This window comes from Rhipicephalus sanguineus, chromosome 1 (assembly GCF_013339695.2).
Source record: "Rhipicephalus sanguineus isolate Rsan-2018 chromosome 1, BIME_Rsan_1.4, whole genome shotgun sequence".
NCBI classification, from domain to species: Eukaryota; Metazoa; Arthropoda; class Arachnida; order Ixodida; family Ixodidae; genus Rhipicephalus; species Rhipicephalus sanguineus.
In genome coordinates, this window is record NC_051176.1 from 303,600,446 (window position 1) to 303,627,181 (window position 26,736).

Here is a 26,736-nt window from a genome sequence, read left to right on the forward strand (position 1 = left end):
GTTTTCAGCTTGAAAGAAAAAAGGGCTGTCACATGAAGGCGAGTGGCACGTGGCAACAGAAAACGCACACAACAGGACACTCTGACAACTACGAGATACACGACGTAAACTAAGTTTCAGAAGCAAACCGGCGCAATCGGCCGCGAGCGCACTCTCGAGTGTTGGTGTTGATATGGTGGCGCCATCTAGTAAATCAGCCTGCAAACGCTGCCTTCCGCGCACAGTAAATTGCATAAATAGCCGTCGTATTGTTTCCTAAAAGTATTCAAGATAAACACAAAACAATAACCCCGCGTTTTTAATTGTGCAAATGCCTCTTTGAGATTGATATGTGATGGAAAGAATGATAACGTTCCAAGATGTCAGCCTTCTTGTGGTTAGCGGTCTCGCGGCCCAGCCTTTCCTCTAGAGTCAGTATATTAACTCTATGGTCCCGGACCCAAATTCAAGATGGTGGCGGGAGAGCCTCTAAAAATAAAAATGCCCATCCTTGTTTCTAACGAAATGCTTTATTCATTTAATTTTTATTCCCACTCGTCACTTTCAAACCATCAGCAGCAACCGGTATGACCATTAAACGACCGGCCACATGACAATGGAATTTCATAAAGAGCATTAGATACGCATTCAGTGTACTCGTTCTTGTGGTTCTTTTTACACAAGCGATGCTCATCTTGAAAAAAAGTGGCCGCGGGGGAGGAGGGCGAGAGGGGGGCACTTGCTTGGTCACTGGCGCCTATTTCAGATCTCCCGAAAAAGAGAGGGGGGTGCTTGCTCGGCATTTTATGGTATGCCCACAAACCAAAGAACATATCATTATTACATGTTAAAATATTGGCGTGATCAAAAAAAGAAAACAAATGGGCTAAGCAAAAAACTGACATTGCTACAATTTAAGTTTATGACAACAGGTTAGTTAAAGCAGCCTTGAACTTAGAATTATCTGATATCAGTGACACAAACCTGGCTGATACAAATTTCGGTCTGATACGAATTCGTAAACTTCCCTGGCTGAATTCCATTGCATCTAATGGGCCAAAATTCGGATGTTCCGAACACTTTTCCACGTCGTGATGGGTGATACGAACGTTGGTCAGGCCAGTGAAAGAAACCCACGTGACTGGTATGGCAAATTGAGGCGCCATCCATGAACTGGGATCAGAGTTAAAGTCTGCGTTCCATCTCTTTTCTCCCAACTCTCTTCAACCCCCTCTCTGGCGGGATCAACTCCCTCTCCTCCGGGACGCGCGCCCAGGCGTGCTTGCCGCCGACTTTGAAATCCGTTAGAAAGTTTCGCGTCTGGCGTTGGTGAGGCGTGCGTTAGCCGTCGTCGCTCGTCCGTTTCATGGTGCTCGCTCGATGTATGCTTGTGCGACGCGATGTTTTACGACTTGCGCTGTTCGTGCATAGTGCTTTGCTGCTCGAATACTTCCAGAACAAGCCTCGGAATATATGTGCCGGCCCCCAAAAGAACGACAGGTGAGCGCGCCCTTTGAGTTGCGGTTTTCATTGTGTCAACTTGAATTCACGTCCATACCGAGTAGCTGTTCTCTGAAGGGGGGGGGGGGGGTACAGTTAATGTTTTATAAAATGACTGATTTAAAAAGGGCACGATGCTGCGTTTGAATCGTTACACGAACAAGCAGCGGACATGAAGCCCATGCAACGTAACTATAGTTACAGGTTTACAACTCTCACAGAACCGCGTGCTTGAGTGTGTGCTTTGCATTTGTCTCCGGTTAATTACTCTTCATCGCCTGTAACCACGTTTGTGAGACATTAGGTAGATGTATGAAAACTTGTGCTGCTCTGAGACGAACAAACGAGTTCACTTTTGCACGAGTCGACGGCGCTCTTTACCTGATTGGAACTTGTCCCTTTTCTTCAGGGTGGAAGCGTTTTTATAGTATTCTGGAACGCCGCACAGCTGATCGGTGCGCCCATAGAAAAGCTGAAGAATTGCAGAATCGGCACATTTCAAGAAGAGATGCCATGAATCCTCCGATATCATCCGTTCATTTTCTCCGCGTTTATCATCACTAGTTATATGAAAATCAACATTTTTGGAAATGTAGTCAATAAAGTGCGGCCAATATTAGTTGTGTTATATGTGGAGTTCATTTTGACATCAATGGTCTTTAGATGATTATTCTCTTTTTAGGTATTTCAAGTGCTTTCATTGTTTTCGCATTGCAGTGAATGTTCAATTTTGTTAGTTATAATTTTGTGCAATATCGTGTGCATATATCGGAAGCTCTTCTGCACTTTTGTCAGTATAAAAATTGTGTTTTTTTAATATGTGCCCTAGGGTACGTTCTGTTTCTTATTCCACTGTTCTTCAAGTTCTTAACTTTGCCGAGAACTTTCGTGTTGTTTAGTGATCATGAACACGCGTGTATGTTAATCTCCTGTTGATCACTTCTGTTAATCTCCTGAGCCTGTATCGCACATTTGATGAAAATGTTGATTTTCGAAAACGAGGACAATAAAACGAGACCAAAGATGTTTTGTGTTGTGAGTGCAATTCATTCTTTTGCATTCTGGCACATGCTGCACGACTGCAGTGTTTGCAGAATGCCTGATTGCAAATTGCGTACATTCAAACACACAACGAACGCGCGGAAAGTTCGAATAGTAAAATTCCAGTGCGAATTGAATCGAATAGCGAACACTATTCGAAAAATATTCGGAATTTCGAATATTTGCACACCCCTACTTTTTAGTATCCATTTGCCATTTCTTTTTGTATATTTTTGCTGTTGTTCGTAACAATCCTGCAATGTATCATTTGAATTTTGTAACAAATTTTGCTGATGAGTATTTTGTACCTTCCACCCTGTAATGGCCCACCTCGGAATTAACAGTATTAATAAATGAATGAAATACAGCTGCATTATAATTAGGTTATCAAAACCAGAGCTTCCCTCATGCAGTGCAGCCCAAAACTAAGTGGAATGAAAACACACTTTGTAGGGAACATTGGGTAGCTTTTTTTTTCTGATAGAAAATAATAGTACATAAGAAGAAGCACTTACAGAATTCGCAGGGACTTTAGGCCAGAGAAGCTGTCCACTTGAATGCATTGAAGTTTGTTGTAACTAAGGATGCTGGACAAAAATGAAGAAAGAGTAAGGTGCCACCTTCAGTAAAATATGGAGCTATAATACAGTCATGAAGACAAGACATCACATCCATGAATGGTTTGAAGGAATCCTAAGGAAGGACTTACAGTGTTGAAAGCTTGGATAGGTTGGAGAAGACGTTGTTTGGGAGAATTGATACCTGGTTGTTGCTGAGATCTCTGAAAGACACAGGCACCTAGGGTCAACATTCATTCAGCAAGTTGCACAAAGAGCCAGAAGACACGCATCCAATGCAGGCACGTTTGAATTTACATCTATCATTATAATTTCGAGCCAGCCTATGTTTGCTATGTGTTACAGTACTTGGTTAAGCATCAAGGAGTAACCGGACAACTCAATGTCAACACCTCAGACACACATGCCCTAGTAGCAAAAATAGAAGTGGTTAATGAATGCAATTATAACTCGCTCAAGAAACTAAGTGATATGGCTGCCTGCAGCAGCACGGCCACGTGTATAATGTACATGTGTGTCAGCCCATTCACACTTTTAATGTTGCTGAGTGCATGGCTTCCAGCCTCAGTGTTCTAAAGAACAGAAATGGGGCAGTGATCACGTAAGATCAGTAGAGCTGATACAAAGCTGATATGTATACATCACTAGGGTGAAATTAAATGCGCCTACTTACTATACGAACAAAGTAGAAAACTGCGGGACCTATCTGAATCAAATTTGTTGGAGTGACAGGTGAAGGCCTACTTTTATTGACTGTTGACAGCTCCGTAACTCTGGCTAAAATCAGACAAACAGTTCTAGGAACTGTACATGTTTTATTTTCTAAAGCAAGCAAACATGATGCATTAGCTGAAAACCTACCTGAAATTGTTACACTGCAAACACAAGTTGTTAAAAATCCAAGCAAATTTTGTTATATTTGACAGTAAGGTATACTATACATACAAGTTTTTCCCACTAATATTTCACGTTAGATGCATTTCACAGAATCGTGCTATCATTCAGAAAATATTGCTTCACCACAAAACTGTAAACATGCTTCACTTTTTAGCACACAAACGAACAACAGCGAAAACCGACACGGACACAGCGCTCTCTTCCAAAATATGTTGGAAGACAGCGCTGTGTCCACGTTGTCTTCGTCCTTGTTTGTTTTGTGTGCTAAAAGGTGAAACATGAATTACCAACATGCCCAAGCGTACGTTCTTTCATGTAGACATGCATGGTGCTTTTTTCTTAGAACGACAGAAAGTTGAGCTAGTTGGTAAGTATTTATTATGAAAGTGGGTGCGCGTGCAAACATGGACACTGAAGAAAAGAAACACAAACGGCACTTGTGCTGTCTCATTCTCTTCTCCTGTGTCCATGTTTCCATACCCACCCTCTTTCGTGCTTTTTCCTTTGTTTTTTTTTAGAAATCTTGCAATCCTCTACAATTTCTGAAAAGCACTGATGCACCAAATAAAAAATTTACTCCTAGCGGTCGGTAAATTAAAATTTTTTCTTAATTGCGACAACCTTCTTCAAGACGGGTTCAGTGGATGCCAAGCAAGATTTTCACTCTTACAATGCAATTAGATTAGGAGCGCCTGGTGTACTAATGCCTCCTAATGCAGTGCTCCTCCAAACCATCCTACATGATGACATGTTTGTCCAGCTGTCATTGCCTGTCAAGAGTGATTGTTCAATGACTTTAGATTCGTGCATGTTTTGGAACAAGGCTTGTGATGTCTACTTAATGAAAGGTTAATGATGCGATGATAAAAAATGAGTATTGGCAGTTTTTAATTTTTTTCCTCCCTCCAAGTAACCAAAAAAATAAGCGTAATACTAAGTACTACCTGCAGTACAGGCGCCTCAAGTAAAGATATGTTGCTAGCATTGGTGGTGGTTATTGGACATTTCTATAGCGTGCCTGAATTGGCACAGCAGTAGCCACTCACACACAAGCATCAGCTTCCACAATCAGCTCCACTTGACTTGTTGAAAGGGTGCAAAGAAATTCACAGAAGCAGCTTCTTTTATTCAGATGCCTAGCATTTTACAGTCAGATCCTGAATATGTGTATGTGGCATGTACAGTAAAACCTCGTTAATTCAAAGTCACTGGGACTGTGAAAAATCTTCGAATTAAGCGGGTTTTAGAATTAATGAAACATACAAAAAGCGGGATACAAGGGACTTTGAATTACTGAAAGTAATCGGAGGTGGTCGTCTGCTGTGCCTGCTAGTTTGCGGCTCAAAGGGTTTTGTTTTCCAGCAATACCCGGCCCCAATTTTGCCACAAACATGGGGAAACTGCGGACCACGCTGCTGCCAGCGCAAAAAGAAAGAAAGAAAGACGGTCTTGTGGTCCCCTGAAGTTCGTGCCTGCGGAAAAGAAGACATGCTTCACTGCAACACAGTTGTGGGCACCCGCCACGGTGGTCTAATGGCTATGATGCTTGACTGCTGACCTGCAGGTTGACAGCAGGTTAATGTAATGAATGCAGGTTAATGGCTATGATGCTTGATTGACCTGCACGGCGGCCGCATCTTCGATGGGGGCGAAAATGCTTGATGCCCGTGTGCTATAGATTTAGGTGCATGTTAAAGATCCCCGGATGGTCGACGGAGCCCTCCACTACGGCGTCTTTCATAATCATATCGTGGTTTTGGGCCGTAAAACCCCACAAATTATTATGAATTAATATGCAACACAGTGGCGATACGCGAGCATGTCACCTGCTCCTCGCCGCTTCAGTGAGTCTGATGTGACCATTCGTTCATTCTTTCTGGTAAAATAAAAAAATTACTAATGGCCAATGTGACGGAATTCGCTTTGTGTTCTGGCTGGAAAACATAATCACTGAAGTTTTCGAAGTAGGCGTCGCAGGCAAGAATTCATCCGCCAGTAGTGCAAGTGCGCAAATTGCCGGAGCAACCGCCAATTGCAAGTTTGCATACGTCGCAAATTCCGTCAGACCATCCTTCATTATTTTTTAACACGAAAGTGTTTTATGCCGGGGTCCACCACGGCTCCACTGACGCATTTCCGTCACGGATATGACGTTGTAAAATATAAAGACTAACATATGGCAAAGAAAAAGACTATAGGAAAAAGTTCCGTCACCGGGAGTCAAACTTACGACCTCTCGATCGCCAGCGCTCAGCGCGAAACGACTCCACCACAGACGGCATGTTCTCTGCTATGCTAACGGCAAGCTATTTATGTACACCATTTGCCGGTAGCGGTACTCAGAGATCGGCGGTACAGCGTGTTTTCGTTATCACTAGCGAGATGGCGCGAAGGGCTCGAAGAGGGCAGAGTTACTGTATATGCTACCTTTAGGTAGCAGAGTTGTGCATCTGTCTTCAAACGACGCTAGCAACCATGCATTGCGGAGAAGTTGCCGCTTGGGCCAATTTTTTTATTTCTCGACGCCGCCGCTGCAGCGAACTGAATTAACACAAACCATCGACAGCCAATGTTTATCGCCGGTCTTCGACACGCCAGACAGGTTAATCGGTGTCATGGTAGGCATGTCGCTTGCAAAAACGAAGTGCGACTTTACCGCATGGCTGTGGTTGTTAGCCGGACCTATGCGCAACTCTGCTACCTAAAGGTAGCATATACAGTGACTCTAGAAGAGCGCGCTTTAAAAGTCGTCCCCCGCGCGGATTAGCGCGCGCCTCGACAGGGCGTGGTCGCTTGTGCGGGCGCTTATCTCGTGAGCTCAGTGGTTTGTACGTCTTGCGCTCTGACTGCAAGTTCCTGTTGAGAGCACGGTCACCTCGCTCACTGCAGCGGCCGCTTTTGCGAAAGGAGTGCGCTGCTCACACAGAAATAAGTTACAACTGTGACAGTTCGCACTCATCCTGTGTATGTTCGTTCCGCGCGTCCTTCCTGCTTGCGCAGCGCATTGCAAGTTTCGAGCGGCTTGCCGTTCTTTGCGTAACATTACAATTTGATGCTGTAGCATTCATTCCTTCGCGCTTGGGGCGAAAAAATGCCCAACAAACGCTCAACTACGCCTGTGAAGACACGTTTCACTTTCGTGTTATACCGATTCCTATGACAGAGGGATCAGCCATGTTTTTTTTCTTTTCCCAGAAAGCATGGGTAAATCATGACGCTCTGATGTTGCGAGAAGCATGCGACATGCTGCCCGCGTGTCACCGCTGTGTTGCAGTGAAGCACGTCATCTTTTCCGTAGATGACGTGCTTCACATTTCATCTGATGACATTTCAGCTGACCACAAGACCGCTATTTCTTCTTTTTTTTTTGAACTGGCAGCAGCGAGGCTGGGGTGCTGCACCTGTCACTCATTAGTATCGCTACACTGCATTGCCTTGTGGCTCCTAAGGGCCGTCGTTACCGCGAATTCGCGGCGGAATCAGGATCGAGAATTGGCACATGGCACCCAAAGTTTTCGGATTAGCCGGGCTGGTGCTGACTGCCGCTTCGAATTATCCACTCAAATTTACATTGCAAAATACGGGACTGCAGAAATCCTTCGAATTAATGAGGTTTTACTGTACATAGAGAAGTTTCTTCAGGAAAATGCTACAACACATTGGTGAGACAAGAAGGAACAAGTGAGCTACAGCGCCATGGAGTATTTCCGAATTAATGACAAGATGCCCCATGGCGAGGCGCACACAGGTGCCTCGCCATGGGGTATCTTGTATGGGGTAGTGATGAGACAGCTGCATGTACACAATCAAATGTATATATATATGTGCGTGTCCTGGAATGTCAATTAAAGCTCAGTTGAAGTGTAAAGTTTGTCCTGTGAGGCTCTGTGTAGTCAGTCTGTAGTGTGTGTTAGCTAGAATAATGAATACATTAAGTCTAAACACATTAACGAAGTACCTCTGCGTCCCCCTCAAAACAGCGGATGAGGCTGGTACTGAGGTACTGAGGCTCATCGAGGCTCATTAAAGTGCAGGGTAGATGTTGTCGGATCTATGCTCACTGCTGAGAGGTATGGCCAACAACGAAGGCAGGAGTGATTAGATCACATGATGTGCTGTGTAACACAGCCCTATTTCAGAATGTATGTGTGCACCATGTCAATGGCACTGCTGACCATGGCCTTGTAAATACTTCACATGAGCATTATAGAACTGAAATTTTTTTTCCTTTACTATGTTCAATTTTATCATCAAATATTTTTTCCACCAACTTGACTGCCTTCCGAAAATTTCTGCATACCTACAATCGTTAGCAAATTAGTCGTTAACTTTTCTAAACATCTTACTCCTATTTGCAAGGTAGCAGCTAGCTACCGAAAGCACATGTCAGTCATCACTGTTGTGTCAACATAGCTGGATCAATTCCTCACAGTATGTGCTAAAGGAATTCAACAGCAATGCCCTCATAACTTTTGTGAGCACCAGCATTTGTGGAGAAGACAGTGATATTCAGCTTACATTCTCGTGACATCCTTCAGCAAGTTCAGCTCCTTTGGTATCTCTGATATGTCATTCACATCAAGGTACCTGGACAGAAAATTACAAAATGTAACAAAATATCCACTACACAAAGGAAAAATTAATAAAGAAAATTAAAGCACTATAAAGTTAGGTGCATCCACAGCTAAAAAAATTTGTAGTTAGGAGGCCAGGCTTCAAAATGCACGTAAATGGGGCCTGAGAGCAACATTTTCAAGAAAGCAACAACCAGTGTAGATAAAACTATTTTTTTCCTTTGGTCATAACCACATTTCACATAGAAATAATACAAAAATCTGAAACAAATGTCTTCCTATTTTGCAAGTTGCTACTGCGAGATCTGTTGAAAAAGTATCGAGCCTTCTTTTTTCCCACGTAAACCAACGAAGTGTGGGAGATTTCTTTCGGTAGAGATATGGAGGAGACATTCACGTGCATGCGTTAACAGAGTGTAAGGTTGGGCGAGTTGGTGCATGAATTTTTTACGCCCACAGAAAGTGCCAGTTGCTGACAGTTGGCCCATGAGTGAGGACATGTAGTGAGTGCTAGTCGGATTCGAGTAAGTTGTAAAATGATGGAACAACACAAGCAGCGATACTGCATCAGATTTTGCCAAAGGCTTGGCGTTACCCAAGCAGAAACCATTTGCAAGATTCAACACGCTTTTGGTGACAATTCCGTGAACACCTCTCGGATAAAGGAGTGGTTCAACCGCTTTAAAGATGGGTGAATGTCAGTGGATAACGACCTGCACTCAGGTAGACGCTCAACTAGCCAAAATGAGGATGTCATTTAGCAAGTGCAAACAATGGTCATGGAGGACCTTTGCATCAGAGTCCCAGAACTTGCAGTTGAGATAAGGGTAGGCACTGGATCAATACACTCAATTTTGACTGAAGATTTGGGAATGAGGAGTGCACTGCCAAAACTGTCAGCAATGGAGGAGAAGAAACTCTGCTTGGGATATGTGATTCATCAGGCTCCCTACTCCCTCACCATGGCTCTGAGTGAGCTGAAAATGCTGTTAGAAGGAACCCAATTTAAGTCAAGAGAAGATATCATGTGGAATGCTGATCACCCAGCTGATCACAATCCCTTAAGACGCCTTCCAAAGTGTTTCCATCAATGGCAGGTGTGCTTGGAGAAGTGTGCACATTACCGAGGAGACTACCTTGAAGAGGATTAGGGTTTTGTGCTTCTCAACCAGTCTTGGGCAGTAACTAGTTAATAGTAACGCGTTACCGGTAACCAGTTACTTTTTTCAGTAACTTATAACTGTAACACTGTTACTTTTTTGCACAGTAACTGTAACGGGAAATACCGTTACAGTTACTTCTGTTTTTACAAAAAAAATTATCCAACAGCAGCACCCGTTAAAGGCCGAAGTTAAACGCTTCCCACTTTTTCGAACTTCCTTCTTCACCATATCCTCTCCACCATTCAACTTCCTACAATAGGGCTCTCCTCACAGTTTAGGAGAGGAGGTCGCTAAGAGGCCTCCCTCATATCGTAAATTCATCATGTTGCAACAGAACACCTTGCTGAGTTCACGTCCGTTTCTCTTTTTTTTTTATTTTCGGCGTATAGATTCTTTTTGTCACTTGAGCTTCTCGCTCTTTTCGTGGTGTACCGGTGGAGCATTAGGATGCATAGTTTCCTTTGTCCAAGGCTCCGAGCTAATTGTGTTTGACAGGCGGCTAGAAAGCAGCAGCGAGCGAACCGGCTGAGAGCCAGCAATACCGTGAACTAGCAAAGCAATTTTTTAAAACCTCTTCGGAACTGATTGTAAAATGTTTACTCGGACTTCACACAACAATTATTAACAAAATGACATAGACGTTTCGCCTACTATGCAGGTTGCATTCTCAAGGCAGTGCGTTGCAGCGAATGAACCACTATTCCAGGAGTTTTCTTCCCCCTCCTTCATTCACAGCCAGCGCGTCCCATTGTTTAGGTCAAAGCTGTACGCTGTTGTCCAGCAATGTTCAACAAGCCCCATCTCAGAACGCGTTGTATGGGTTGCTTTAGCGACATTCCGTTTTTCCTTCCTGTTTCGCCGATGTACCGTATTTACTCGAATCTAACGCGCACCTTTTTTCCGGGAAAATGAGTCCAAAAATCGCATGCGCGTTAGAATCGAGTACCGAAAAAAAAAAAGAAACTCGGTTATCGTATTGCCATCGACATTTCAAAATGGCTGCCTCCTACGCGCCTTGGCCATTTCTGCCATTTTTTCAGTTCGTACGTGTGCTGAGGAGATTGTCATCCCGTTCTGCGTTCGCATCGACGGCATGGAAGTGCCGACTCCAAATACTCTACGAGTGTACCACGATGCCGCATTTAAAAGAATAGTTATTACATGTGCAGAGAGACGGACGGAAATCGGGCCGCATCGCGGTCGTTCGGAGTTTCCGAAACGTGCGTGCGAGACTGGCGCAAACAGAAGCAGAAGATTTTTTACAGCAAAGCTTCACGAAAAGGTTTCAGTGGACCAAAGCAGGGCCGGTTTCCCGAAATCGAAGAGTGTTGACAGCGACAAGGAGTTGTCCGACAGCGACGAGGATTGATCCATTACGCGACTCGTGTATCGCCGCCGTAGTGGCGACAGTTTTAGTGGCAAGGCCCGCTTTTTGACTTTGTGTTTTACTTTTTTGAAACTTTAGTTCTTTAAAACCCAAATACTTGTTCTTCTGAATGTGCGAAGTTTGACTCCTACGGACTTTTTTGTTCTTTTCTCTCACGAAAAATGGGTGCGTGTTACAATCAATGTATTACTTTTTTTTTTTCGGTCGCGGAAAACGGGTGCGCGTTGCAATGGAGGGCGCGGTAGAATCGAGTAAATACGGTAAGTCGCGTCAGATTCCCCGCATTGTACATGTATATAACCCCGCTGTGATCGACCGCAGGTGTGTGGTCTGGGTTTCGCGAACACATGCCCCAAGGTATAATGGGACTTGAAAAAATTACACCATCTCCCACTAAAGGGAACTATGTGGGGATGCGAAGCAAAGCATGGGTCGACTTAAAGTTCCGTTCGTCACGGGCACCTTGCCCGATGTTAACGCGTCCTTGCAAGTGGAGCACACCATGAATTCACTGTATACTCGCGGAGTCGGACAACTTTTCTTGGTGACGAAGAAAAGGCTACGGGGGCGGAGCTACTGCACATGTACTGCTCGGCGAAGCAGTCCGGTTCGGCGCGCGTTTCGAATTTAGTTTTGGTTTGTGAACCTTCCGTACCTCCTGTGACGGCCATTTGATTATTTGAGCGGCCGTCACAGGCTTACACAGCCATTTGTTAGTGAAATTCGTCAAAAACTCCCTCGGGGCGTGTCGTCGGAAAAGCTGGAGGGTGACGGGCGCTCACCTGAAGACGAAAACGCCATTTTGACTGTGAGGTGCACGTAAAAGCTGCGACGTTTCCACAGGTGCAAAAACGTGAAATGACACTGCATAAAGCAAAACAAATATAAATATCTCCTTGGTGCGCGCTGACCCTCTTTACAAACAGCGCCCCGTAGAAAATAAAGTAATGTTTTTTGTTTTTATTCTCACGCAGAAAACACGGGCGCAATTGTGGGACTGTAATCTTGAGCGATAGCGCACGCGTAGTTTGGCTCTCTAGCCTTGCCTTCATTGCCAAGAAAAGTTGTCCGCGAGTATAGTTGCTGTTGCTGTTACTCGTCCCGAACTCTTGTTGGGGCACGCCACACGGGTTCATCGCGTGTCCACAGAATCTCATTCTCCGACGCCATCACATGATCACTGAGAGAGTGTAAGGGGGAGAGGCCACAGCATCTTACCCAACCCCTTACACAGGCCCGAACGCGCTAGAGCGTGCCAGCAGACATGGTTTTGTCTGCGTTACGCCAATCTAGGACAGCATACGGGAGCCCGGGCCCCTAAAGTGCTCTGCACGTATCATCATCAAGTCGGTTGAAAAACAAGAGGTGGAAGACTTCTCCTTGGCGCGAGCGCGCACTCAGATGGCTATGCTAGGTGGGACAGTCGCAGCCCAGCGGACACAGCCCAGCGCAAAAACTGCTTCGCATCTAAAACGGTTTGTATGCCCAGCGGACGCAGAGCTCTCCGAACACGGTTTGACACATCCTGAACATAGGGAATACACACAATGGATGTAGTCTTCACTCGTGACGCACTCCCTGTTTCTCTTTGCATGCATTTCTGGGTATCGTTAAAAAGCGTCCTAGGATACTGCTGCCGTTCCAGTGCAACAACCACGTTTTCCATTTACAGTATTCTAGGGAGTTCACTGATGCGACAAAATAAGGCGTACACAACGATTGCGTGTGATGGCCACCCTTTTAGGTTTCCTTCATCTAGGGTTTTACCACGTGCAAATTTGACTACCCGCATGCCTTCGTATGTTTTTATTAATTAAGTTTTATCATTTGTTTTGTGATCTATTACTTATTTTATAAAGTAACGAAAAAGTAAAGATGTTACTTTTTCACAGTAACTGTAACAGGTTACTTTTGGAAACTCTGTAACTGTAACTGTAACAGAGTTACTTTTTTGGCTTAGGTAACTGCAACTGTAACACTGTTACTTTTTACTGGTAACTAGGGGTGTGCAAATATTCGAAATTTCGAATATTTTTCGAATAGTGCTTGCTATTCGATTCGATTCGCACTGGAATTTTGCTATTCAAACTATTAGAACTTCCCAAAAACAAATACAGTCAACGTCTGATTGAAAGTGACCCCTTCAGATTTTCAATATGCTTCACCTCATTACACTCGTATTGCGGCAAAGCTACCTTTCAAGCTCCGTTACGGTCGAACTTGGCCAAAAGACAGTCAACCTCAAATTGGAAGTGGTCCCTAATTTTCAATATGCTTCACTTCATCACACCCCCGTATTGCGGCAAAGCTGCCTTCCAAGATCCGTTACGGTCGAACTTGGCCAAGAGACAGTCAACGTCCGATTGGAAGTGGTTCCTAGATTTTCAATACGCTTCACCTCATCACACTCCCGTATTGCGGCAAAGCTGCTCTTCAAGCTCCGCTACGGTCGAACTTTGCCAAAAGACAGTCAATGTCCGATTGGAAGTGGTCCCTAGATTTTTAATATGCTTCATCTCGTCACACCCCGGTACTGCGGCAAAGCTGCCTTTCAAGCTCTGCTACGGTCGCAAATGTACTAACTCAAGAAAACGCTGGTTCCAACATGGAGATGAAAGATGTGGCAGAGGTGGGGGCTCAATTAATGCTGTTTTGGACCTGAAAGTTGGGCAGGAAGTCCGAAAAATCGGACGCCGAAGCTTTTTAGCATCCAAAATTTCAGATGTTCTTATATATCAACGTCTACGAGGCAGATTTGGAACTCCAGACTTGAAGAGAGCACACCCTTGTCCGCCACATCAGTTGGGCTTCCACAGAATTTGAAAGAGGAGGAGAGGCTGAGAAAAATGGCATCTTTGCCTATCATGTGTAGAGTGTTGTCGGCAACACTTTGGTTGCACCAAATCATGTACATAAATATGATTCAGCCTCTACATTGCCTCATTCTTGATAAGACAACTATGAAACACCACCCTGCCAGCGCTTCATCAACCTAGCAAAAAGAAACACTTTCATGTTGCTATCTCATGAGGACATACTTAGGGATTCTCTGCAACTTTTTTTGTAATTTCACTTCAAAGTATTCGAAAAATGTTTGAGAAATATTCGAAAATTATTTGAAAATTATTTGATTCGATTCGCACTCAATCTTCATTATTCGAATTCGCGAACTTGGCAGATATCACTTTGTATTGAGCTAAATGACAGCGTTTCAAGACGCACAATCTGAATTTGACTACTATAGGTTGGCGACGCTGGTGCAAAACGGTCGATCCACACCACATGTAGCTCAGTCGGACTGAAAAGCACAAGCATGTGCTCCAGTCTTGTTATGCACATAGCAGCATGCCTAACAAACTAGAGTTGCATGTAGCTATCTGCTGTGTCCACTGCGTAGTGTGAAAACCGCGGCGAACACAGGGTATTACGACAAGCCCTCTTGCTGGCTGACAAATGTGTGCTCCACTTGGTCTTCGTGGGTGGACAAAAATGTGTGCTGTGATGCCTGGCAGCCTGAGTTGCCAGAGCATGTCTAGAGTGCTGTGCACACCCGAACCAGAAGCAGCGGCCTACGTGTTAGAAAGAAAAAAATAAATACAAGAAAATGCCCACTGCCACATGAAATGTGGCAGTGGGCATTTTCATGTAACACCATCATGTAAGTTACACAGCCACATGAAAGTTGCACTGCCGCATGAAATCTGGCAGTGTAACTTTTGGCCAAGGCCTTGCCTCCTTGCTACTCTTCATGTATAGCTTCCAGCATGCTAGATGGGATAAAAGGAGAGGGAAAGCCATGCAGAGACGTGATAAATACATCAAACTACTCTCATACTTGGAGGGTGAGAAGAAAGTTTACGGCAAAACACTGATGGTCGCATAGCAATATCATTGTGTGATTACTCAGAAAGGTGTTTTAGGGCTCCTTTAACCCCTTAACTGCTTATGACGAGCTGAGCTTGTCGTGGCTCTTCAGCAATGTTTCAAAAGGCTTTTGACGAGCCCAGCTCGGGAAAAGCTGTTTTCCCATCATGGGTTCTGTGATTGGCGATTTTATTTAATGAGAGTCTGCACACTAAACGGCCTCATCTAGTTTGTATTCAACTATCGAGGAATAGTACATTTTGTCAACAGGAAGTCAAATGGAACCCATACTTTCTGGAGTTGCAGAAATTTCTTTCGGAATACCCATCAAATGCCCCAGGTAAGGGGTATTACCAGGCCCACAGCCAAGGGGGATGGGGGATCTAGGGCCCTCCCCTCCCGAAATTCTGATGGAGGGGTGTGTTTCACTGAAAATATATAACAAAAATATGTGTTTTTCAAGGCCTTGAGCAAGTGGGCCCCCCGCGAAATAAATTCCTGGCTACGGGCCTGGGTATTACATGACGGTGCGAAATATGATGAATAAAGCATTTTTATAAGCCGTAAAATGTTTTTGCAAGTTTTTTTCTGTTTTGAACATGTCACTGAAGCATTTCAAGTCATAAAAAAATTTGGAAATTTTGGAACAATTTATTGCAATTCAAATGGCACTTAAGGTATTAAGGAAATAAAAGTCCTGTTCATTCCATACAGGAAGTAGAAGTAACCATGAAATGCTTTCTCAAATGTCAAAAACTTAACAAATGCATGCTCGCTGCTATTCATCTTACTGCAGTGTGATACTGTACCACTAAATTGTGAACTTCATTTTCATATCTAGAAATTCCTTTTCCTTTAGTCCTACTCAGCTGACAAACTATTTGCCACCTTGCACTTCCATATCATCGAAACATATTCTTCCAAGTTTCTCAATATCGGAGGCTTCACTAGACAAGCAACATATAACAGAGCCCAAGTGCTCAGCTAATGCACGCAGCATTCATTTTAATAAATGTGCATACACCCTGCTTAGACATCAAACATTTGACTGAAATTTTGTGGTTCACATATGTGGCTCTCTAGCAGGCTTTTCAGTCTTGAGCTGTTGAAAGAATGTGCAATATCAGCCCCAGAGGTGAAATGGTTATGGAGTGATAGGGCTTCTCAAAACAGCTGGAATGAAATCAAGTGATGGCATTCAGAGAAGGCATGGAGTGGAGTAACTATTAACTAATTCAGTAGACACCAAGTCTCATGAAGTCATGAGTCATGAAGTCTCATGAAGCCCAATTTTAAGTTCTCGCACCTTCTGGTTCACCAAGTCTCTACTCAAGGTAACACTCGTATTTGTAGCATCCCAGAAGTGCAATTTACCAATTTAGTATACAACATTTCTGTAAACAATGGAAGACGCACAGTTCAACAGTGGTGGGCTGCAAGTGCTTGGGCAGCTGGCGTAGCCGCTGTCGTGAGCAGTGCACTGCATGGCCAACACATGTGCAGCCACGAGGACAGAGTTCATCCGAGCCGCATCCCTCGTGTAGGTCTTCCTCTGGATAGAAAAAAGTATGACCAATTTAATGACTAACATTTGACTGCTTTTCCATTAATGTGAAAGTCAAGCCAACTTGAACTCCTGGTGTCCTTGGCAAATGAGTTTACAGGCAAGTGATGACCCCATCCCATCACATGACTGGCACATCAGCATGACACTGTACCAAGGACAATCAGCCCTTTTCACAGCAGCTCATGCCACCATTATGGTGGAAACAATGCCACACAAATTTTGCAGACGGTAATTGCACCAGCAGTTGTCTTTTACATTCACAGTGTCCAGGAAGGGCCTATCACCTTCGTCAGCTTAAATATGCTTGATGAATGGCACAGGCTAATGCCAGAATTAGGCAGTGGGCCATGCCATCCAAATCATATGTGCACTTGTCCTTGCCACTACTTTGAGCACATGCGCCACCTTCTGCTAGGTTTTCTACATGCAAGATCGGCACGTGCATCATGCAGGTGCTCTTTATATCCAGGAAAAAGTCTGGTACAGCAGGAAAGTTCAATTAATGAAAATGCTATAGCCTATTATATTACTCTATTATGTGATATTTTTCAACCAGGAGGCAAAATACAGCACTGCCACCTCATTTCTTAAATCTGTTCCTTGTTAGTGGAACAGCAATAAAATAGCGTAGACTTCTCTGTTAGCAGCATGCTGATTATTATTATTATTATTATTATTATTATTATTATTATTATTATTATTATTATTATTATTATTATTAGTGATCTTCAGAAAATACAGGCATGCACTTATTAGATGGATACAAGTGCACTTTCTTTTTATAGGGATGTGTGAATATTCGAAATTTGGAATATTTTTTCGAATAGCATTTGCTATTCGATTCGCACTGGAATTTTACTATTCTAACTATTCGAACTTCCCAAAAACAAATACAGTCAACGTCTGATTGAAAGTGACCCCTTCAGATAGTCAATATGCTTCACCTCAATATGCTCTCGTATTGCGGCAAAGCTGGCTTTCAAGCTCCGTTACGGTCGAACTTTGCCAAGACACAGTCAACGTCCGATTGGAAGTGGTCCCTAGATTTTTCAATATGCTTCACGTCATCACAACCCGGTATTGCAGCAAAGCTGCCTTTCAAGCTCTGCTACGGTCGCAAAGGTACTTACTCAAGAAAACGCTGGTTTCAACATGGAGATGAAAAATGTGGCAGAGGTGGGGGCTCAATTAATGCTGCTTTGGACAAGAAATTTGGGCAGGAAGTCCGAAAAATCGGAAGCCGAAGCTTTTTAGCATCCAAAATTTCATATACTATTCTTGTATATCGACGTCTACGAGGCAGATTTGGAACTCCGGACTTGAAGGGAGCACACCCTTGTCCGCCACATCAGTTGGGCTTCCACAGTAGTTGAGAGAGGAGGAGAGGCTGAGAAAATGGCATCTTTGCCTATCACGTGTAAAGTGTTGTCGGCAACACTTTGGTTGCACCAAATCATGTACATAAATACAATTCGGCCTCTACATTGCCTCATTCTTGACCCCGCCAGTGCTTCATCAACCTAGCGAAAAGAAACACTTTCATGTTGCCATCTCATAAGAATATGCTTAGGAATCCTCTCTAACTTTCTTTTCTGCAATTTTGGTTCGAAGTATTCGAAAAATATTCTAGAAATATTCGAGAAATATTCGAAAAATATTCGATTCAATTCGCACTCACACTTCAATATTCGAATTCGCTTCGCACCCAAAATTTTGCTATTCGCACAGCTCTACTTTTTACCTTTATAATGCTTACTTGCTCAACAGAAACTACTGTACAGGTTTGCATGAGAAACAAGTTGCAACACTGGAATGCAATGCTGCTATATATAGCATAAAATGAACCAGTGTATGATTATGGCTTCGCCTTCAGGAAACACTTAAATCTACTAACAACAATAACTAAGAACACAACAAGTAAAGATGCAGCTAAAGTGCGAGCCCATTCATTATTCTTACGTATGGAAACTGCATGCTTGTCTCTGTACATTAGCTTGTTGGGATAGTTGGTAATACTAGTGTATAATTAAACATCAAAAGACAGGACAACATAAAAAGCAATAAAGATATGCAATATCATATGTCTCTCTTCTTTTGTCTATATTGTGCTGCTGTACCTTTTGTGCAGGCAAAATGAGAATATAAATGCATGAATGCAGTTTCAAAAAAAAAAAAAATCAAAAGTGGAATTTTATTGCACTATAATATGGGAAATGCGTACACAAATATTTGGACCCATAGCCTAAGTGGCCAGTGATGGACCCAATACAAAAAAGGTTATAAGAATTTGCAGTCTTGTACAGAAAAAATAAACAATACTGAAAGTATCATACATAAGCGATAAGTATTATACATATTGTAAGAACCATACTAAAAAACAACGAACACATAATTCCTATGAACACACTAAATATACATGGAAAATTTTTAAGAATAAATAGAAACTCAAGAAAAAGCCTGGTTAGAAACGAAGTATCGTTTGCAGGTAATGTCAAAACTTCTTGCGAGTTTTATTTCAAGAGGCAAAATATACCACAGCTTAGCACCAGGAAACTGGATTAGTCTTTCACCGTACACATTTGAACATAAAGAAAGGTTGATTACCAATGCTCGCGCGCCGTGTGTTTAACGACGGAAACGTGAAAATGGTACGGGGCAGAGGCGTGCTTGTGTTGATTATATTTTATTTACTAAACAGGAAATCTTGTAGTTGTGTACGTCTGTAAATGGCAGTATACGCAGTCTCTGAAATAGAGTATTAGAGGAGTAATGACCCTGGGAGGAAGTAATCACACGCACAGCTCATTTTTGTAATTGGATTAGCGGAGTAAGGTATGTTATGTACGCTTGGCCCCCCGACTCGCTGCCTTTCACTGCCTGCAGACTAAAACCTATTGAGGTTTGGCATTTAGTCTCATTATTGCAGGCTTCTCTTCAAGGAAACATCACAAAAGAAAAATTTGGAGCACACTTGAGTAATCGGGCCCTGTTTGCGTTGCCTTCTCATTTGGCTTGCCACGCTTCGCTTCTCCGCGGACACCTCAAAAGTCCGTGCGCATGACATTGGCCATTATAAACTCTCCTAGGGTGCCTACTGCAAGTAGAACTGCAAAGTAACCACTATGCCATAATTCATCATTCTGTGAAGCAGTGAAGAAGTACCCACCACGTGTCCATGAGGCAATACATGCACCTATACAGCTACACACTTTGTTAATGCTGTGGCTGTTGATGATGATCATTATGACTAAGTGCTTTGTAATGGGTGGGCCTCTAAACCACCCCCTGATTGCAAAATGCACATGGTGTGACGCCAGGTGCGATTCTACACTTATACCACGCAATATTACATCTGTCAACGAGACTCCTCACCCTACATGATGCCTGTATAGGGTTTTTCTCAGAAACAGTTTCAAGCCCTGTCGTGGCTCTGTGGTAGAACACCTGACTGCCATGCAGAATGCCTGGCTTCAGTTCCAGCTCAAACCCCTGATTTTTATTCTTTGCATCCATCACGATTTTTCGCTCACAGACAACGCCGCCGACACCGACACTAGAATTTCTGTAACATGGGCTCTTTAATGCCATTGCGTTAAAATGCATATGAGTAGACAACACGACAAGTATCATGTGACAAGTGTCTAGTCTTATGTATAGCCTTCGTTCGTGCATTTTTTATGAGATAATATCTGAAAATTTGCCACCGAGCATTGATTTATTTTTTCAGGAAAGTTGAAATCAGAACAGATGACCAGTAAGAAGTCACTATTTCGCCCGAAAGGTGAAGCACTGACAGCAATAGCAATGCCTCCAACAGCTATAAATAGGTTCGTAGTTTTATGAACCCTATATTTTGCAGTAAACATTTGGTCACTAATTACATTAATGAGCATGGTGTCTGCATACACAAACACATTTCTCTTGATGACTGCAAACACTGGCTTTCCCAACGCTGGTTTGATGAACAGCCCAAACAGAAGGGAGAAAACGTACTTTGTTGTATCTCGCATCTTTTGACAAACACAAGCTACAAAATTATGCATGTGGCGATCTGGGTATGCCAGCAAAGACAGTTGCACAATGCTACCAGCCCCCTCAGCTCACTCTACCCTTGGAATCGCTGCTGATAACACGCAAGATTGAACACATGCGTTGCTTTTTACAACCTGCACGGTGCAAAGGGCACTGCCTTTTATGACACTGACCTGTCCATGCCAGGCTGACTAAAGGAGAGATGCCATGCTCGCCTGCCCTCCCACCAAAGCCTGAGTGCTCAGCATCCGTGCCCTCCTCCCACCACACACACACACAAGGACTGGACACTTTTTCCACAATGTGCCACATGTAGGGTTAGGGTGTGATCGGATTTTATGGCAATGGGACCTTGGTTGCAACACCTTTAACAAACCTTCACTTGGAGTGTCCTTATAATTGCTATCACAATAATATTGTCTGCACTGGCAGTGGTGGAAAAAAACGCCAGGCCTGCGCGGAAAGCGCAGCACAGTCACAGCGAAAGCTGGAAGAGCGGCATTTCTAGAGCCCGTTATAAACTCTCCTGTGGCTACTAATACAGGTACATTAGCAACGTACCCACTACGCCACAAAGGGTAATTTTTGGGAAGTTGGGAAGCACCCACCACGACATTATTCGTTGTTCTGCGGAGAAGCGAGGTACCATATGTAAGCGATTATGTGCAGTTTGTTGATGCGGCGGTTGATGATGATGAATAATCATGGTTGCGCCCTTTGTAATGGGTTGGAAGCTTTAAACGACCCACTAGTTACGTAATGCATATTGTGTGACGCCCGGTCGTTATTTAACTGTCCCACCACGCTTTATAACATACGTTAACCGGAGAAACGTAGAGCGAGAGAGAGAGAGAATTGACTTTATTGAGACCCTGAGGAAATGGATCATGGGAGCCTTATGGGCTTCCTTGGCAACCAACAGAAGTGCACTTGCGAGGAACCCACTACGCTATAAATCATTGTAATTTTTGAGAAGTAGGGCAGTAGGCACTGTGCCATTTTTCGTCATTCTACAGACAGCCGTGGTACCTGCTAAACGCATGTAAGGCATTATGTGCACTTTGTTGATGCTGTGCATGATGACGATGAAGAATTATGGCAGAGCCCTTTGTAATGGGTTGGAAGCATTCAACAACCTACTTGTTGCGCAATTCGCATTGTGTGACGCCTGGTTACAGAATTCGCGTTGTGCGACGCTTGGTGCTTATTCTACTCTTTTACCACGCTATATTGCATATGCTAATGTGGTTCCTTCCCGACATGAAGCCTGTATAGGACCTTTTTGCAAAGCAGTTTCAAGCACCGGCATGGCTCAGAGGTTGAATACTGGGCTCCCACGCAGAGGGCCCAGGTTCGAACCTCGTTCCATCCTGGAATTTTTTTCTTATTTAGTTTTTTTTCTTATTTCGAGCGATACTGGTTACGGACACCGGCGGCGGCGGCGGCGGACAAATACGGCACCAAAAACGGCCGGTGAAATGATCTCATAACAGCTTTCGCTGTAAAAGTCACAGTTTCGCTGCAACGGCGAAGTAATGAATGCGATAGCAACAAATTGGATTATAATGCGAAGAATGGAAAGCAGCTCGGAATTCCCAGCGTGTCGCTCAAGCGCAAAGGATGCACGAAAAGAACACACACAGGGTGAGCGCGAACTATCAAGTGTCACAGTTGTTACTTATTTCTGTTTGAACAGTGTGCTCGTTTCGCAAACGCGGCGCAGCCAGCAAAGTGACCTTTGTACGCTCTGTAATTTCAGCATGGACATCGCGGTGAAAGCATAAGACATACAAACCCCCTGCTCCCTCCACGAGGTGCACATAGGCGAGTACGCCTCGTAGGGCGAAGTGCACCGAGGCGCGCGCGCGCAACGCTATGTGCGGGGCGATGACCTTTAAAGTAGAGCTGTGCGAATAGCAAAATTTTAGGTGCGAAGCGAATTCGAATATTGAAGTGTGAGTGTGAATCGAATCGAATATTTTTCTAATATTTCTCGAATATTTCTAGAATATTTTTCGAATACTTCGAAGCGAAATTGCCGAAAAAAGGTTGGAGAGGATTCCTAAGCATATTCTTATAAGATAGCAACAGGAAAGTGTTTCTTTTCGCTAGGATGAAGTGCAATGTAGAGGCCGAATTGTATTTATGTACATGATATGGTGCAACCAAAGTGCTGCCGACAACACTTTACACGTGACAGGCAAAGATGCCATTTCCTCAGCCTCTCCTCCTCTTTCAACTTCTGTGGAAGCCCAACTGATGTGGCGGACAAGGGTGTGCTCCCTTCAAGTCCGGAGTTCCAAATCTGCCTCGTAGACATCGATATATACAGTCAAACCTCGTTAATACGTACCCGCTTTAAGCGTACTAACGGTTAAAACGTAGTTGCGACGAATCCCCGACCGAGTCTCATAGAGCCCAATGCATTCGCTGACCGCTTAAGCCGTAGTACTTCGTCCTACGCCTACCGGTTAGTGCGTACCCTGCGTACCGCGATAACGTTTTGTGCCATAAAATTTTACTGCGCCGCTGAACTTCCCGACGCCGCAATGTGCCGCCAAAGGTTTTCAGTCTTTTCGAGAAGTGCGTAGATCGGTCGATCACTGATTCCGACTTCCGCGCTATTGCGGCGATGCCTTTGCGGGCAAACGGGAAAGAACGAAGGTGAGGCGGCGGCCACCGACGAACGCGCCAGCATGACTTATCGCCGACAACCTTATCACAATAAGTATCTTCAGGTATCTGCTCGGGCACGCGTGCGGCGCAGCACAGCCTACTGCACGCTTTTAATAGGCGACAGCCTGAACGCGCTGGGCCGCCGATCGCTGCCGCCTCGTTGCGCGGGGCCGTGTTCAAGCGCGCGCCGCTTTGTAGAAAAGAAAGCAGCTCGCTGTTGCGGAGTTGAACGTTGTTGGTCGCGGGCGACGAGAAACCTCTTTGCATTGACGCTATCACGTTAAACGCACACGTATACAGCAAGCGTAGCGCTGTTGTAACCATACTGCACGCTTTTATTGGGCGACCACCCAAACGCGCTGCCGTCCGCTGCCAGGACCGCTACAGCGTCGCGGAGTGCGCATCGCTTGCAGGAAGTTCGTCATCGCCGTGTTACAAGCTACTCGCCGCATCTGTGCACGGTCTGGAGCGAAGTGGGTACGAAGAACACTCCCACGACAAATGCGCGCGTGCGGTACAGCAAGCGGCCTGGAAGTGACGGCGTGAGCCGAGAAGGCGACGCGCTGCACGCAACTAGCAGGAGACGATCGGCTCCACGCAGCCGTACCGCGTTTCACTGGAACTGCGTCAGTTTTCGTTTATGAGCAGACAGCGGTACAGACGCATGCACATATATCGCGGAAAGCTGACACTGTCCGTTCTGCCGTTTGTTGGTCACTGCGTATACCGGACCCTGTAATAGTTCCGAAATGCTGCTTGGCGTCGCCACCGCGCGCTATCGGAACTATCGGACGGTCGTGCGAGAGTACCAGAATCTTTTGTCCACTTTGGCAAAAAGAAAGAAAAGGCTTTGCAATGGGTACTTTAGGCAATATTTGCTGTGGCACTGTATTTATTTCTTTGCTGGCGGCGATAGCGTACGCGAGGAGATACAAATCTTTACTTGGTGGTTAATGCGTACTACCGTTTAGTGCGTAGTTACGCGGCGTTCCCGGCAGGTACGCATTAACGAGGTTCCACTGTAATAACATCTGAAATTTTGGATGCTAAAAAGCTTTGGCGTCCGATTTTTCGGACTTCCTGCCCAACTTTCTTGTCCAAAACAGCATTAATTGAGCCCCCACCTCTGCCACATTTTTCATCTCCATGTTGAAACCAGCGTTTTCTTGAGTAAGTACATTTGCGACCGTAGCAGAGTTTGAAAGGCAGCTTTGCCGCAATACCGGAGTGTGATGAGGTGAAGCATATTGAAAAATCTAAGGACCACTTCCAATCGGACGTTGACTGTGTCTTGGCAAAGTTCGACCGTAATGGAGCTTGAAAGGCAGCTTTGCCGCAATACGAGAGTGTAATGAGGTGAAGCATATTGAAAATCTGAAGGAGGCACTTTTAGTTGGACGCTGACTGTATTTGTTTTTGGAAAGTTCGAATAGTTCGAATAGTAAAATTCCAGTGCGAATCGAATCGAAGAGCAAACACTATTCGAAAAATATACGAAATTTCGAATATTCGCACACCCCTACTTTAAAGCACGCTCCTTGCACATTTCGCGCCATCTCGCTGGTGAGTAAGAAAGCACGCTGAAGTAAATGGTGTATATAAATAGCTCGCCGTTAGCATGCTGAAAGATGGTACTCTTCGTGGCCTATCTGTCTAACGCCGCGGGCTGCGGAGCGAGAGGTCGGCCATTCGATTCCGCGCGTCAGAAAGTATTTCTGAATTATTTTTCGTTGTGGCTTTTCATATATATATATATATATATATATATATATATATATATATATATATATATATATATATATATATATATATATATATATATACATCATCATCATCATCATCATCAGCCTGTCTACGCCCACTGCAGGGCAAAGGCCTCTCCCATGTTCCCATATATATATATACACATACTTATACATATACAATGCATGACGGCGGCGACGGTGACGGCAAAGACCAGCCGAGACTGTCCATATAATTGCTATCGCAATAATACCACTATATATTTGCATTATCAAGCTCTGCAGCCTATTTATTGACTGTGAAATAATTTCCAGCAGGAAATAGCATACTTTCCAGCTGAGAAAATTTTCCAGTTCCAGCTAGATTATTGAACTGGAAAATTTTTACCCAGCTGGGAAAAATTCCTGGTTCAGCAAACCAACTGGAACTGAAAAATTTTTCCACCAGGGAAACTGAAAGTGTAGCTCAAGCTCGCAGGTTCTTGAAATGTTTGTCACTGTAGTCAACTCACCTGAGCATACAAGCTGCTTAGGCTCGATATCTTGCAATGGCAAGTCCTTGAGACGTGCTGGTGAGTGGCAACGTGGGCTTCCAGTGACTGTGTTGCTGCGCCGCAGCCACTCAGAGAGCCAGCGTAGGTGGCAGCTACAGTGCAGTGGGTTCCCCAGCAAATTCCTGTAGAAAGAAGGGTGCCCATCCTTACTGAGAGCAGCAGAAACAGAGGTGAAGTGGGCAGCACATTACTCACAAGGTTGCCAGGGATGACATGCGCTCGAAGGAGCCCTGCCCAAGGCACCGGATCTTGTTATCGTACAGTGACCTGCAGTTACAAAATGCACCGGCAAAACCACTCTGCATCAAGGTGCCGCTCACACTTCAGCTGCACAATTCTAACCAGGCACCACCATTAGAGACACACACATTTCCAGCACTGTATATTAAAAGTGCACAATGCTCCGCCTCATATTAGCCTAGGGAGAAGTGCAGGGGTACACATGAGGTGTGTCTAGCTTTGCACAATTGGCTACGTACGCACTGTTTTTAAGGTAAGCATGATAAATAAAATTGCCCAATATTTATTCAAAGCAGTGCAGTTTATAATGCCTGCAGCCACATCCCTATTTGCCTCTTTTTTCCTAGTAAAATTGTTTACTCTTACTTTCCACAAATTAAAAAAACTGGCACACGGCCTTCACAGAGCTTAAGGAGTACTGACACAAAATTTTGAAGGCGAGATAAGTTGTGGGTAGATTAGTGTGGACACACGCGCATCATGTACGAAATATCAATGGATAATATGGCCTAGAACATATTTAAAATCAATTTTAAAGTGGGTGTCGTGCCACTGCATGCTAAACGTGCCTTTGGTTTTCGTGTAAACAACCGATAGCTTCCTGCGTCACGAGTTTGTGTTGGCTGCTACGATGCTTGGGAGCGCTCTCTCCTAGCAGACCTTTTCAACGGAACGAGGGTGCAGACTTGCATGGGGAGCACAAAGGCTGATGTCCTTGCCGCGACAGTGCATTTTTGAGGGGTCACGCATATTTACAACACCTCAGAGGGAATTACAGCAGCACACAGGAAGCCTTCGTTGAAAAGAGTTGTCAACGTGGTACTCATGTGCATGCGGTTTTGTGTGCTCACGTAGCCAGCTATGTTGACACGAAAACCACTCTGGGTCCCGTCTCACTCGGCGCTCTCTGAAACCGAAACTGCAACTGGATGCTATAAAACT

The 26,736-nt window shown here is 44.3% G+C and overlaps 1 protein-coding gene across 1 annotated transcript in view; it reads right to left on the minus strand.

Moving 5' to 3' along the window:
- LOC119379389 (protein slit) overlaps positions 1 to 26,736 on the minus strand; it is a 480,803-nt gene that overhangs the window by 33,493 nt on the left and 420,574 nt on the right. Inside the window, exons 21-26 of the mRNA XM_037648708.2 lie at positions 25,750 to 25,821; positions 25,513 to 25,676; positions 16,400 to 16,535; positions 8,514 to 8,582; positions 3,230 to 3,301; positions 3,036 to 3,107 (exon numbers count right to left, since the gene is read on the minus strand). Of these exons, the coding sequence (XP_037504636.1) occupies positions 3,036 to 3,107; positions 3,230 to 3,301; positions 8,514 to 8,582; positions 16,400 to 16,535; positions 25,513 to 25,676; positions 25,750 to 25,821 (585 nt within the window). The remainder of the gene's footprint in view (positions 1 to 3,035; positions 3,108 to 3,229; positions 3,302 to 8,513; positions 8,583 to 16,399; positions 16,536 to 25,512; positions 25,677 to 25,749; positions 25,822 to 26,736) is intronic.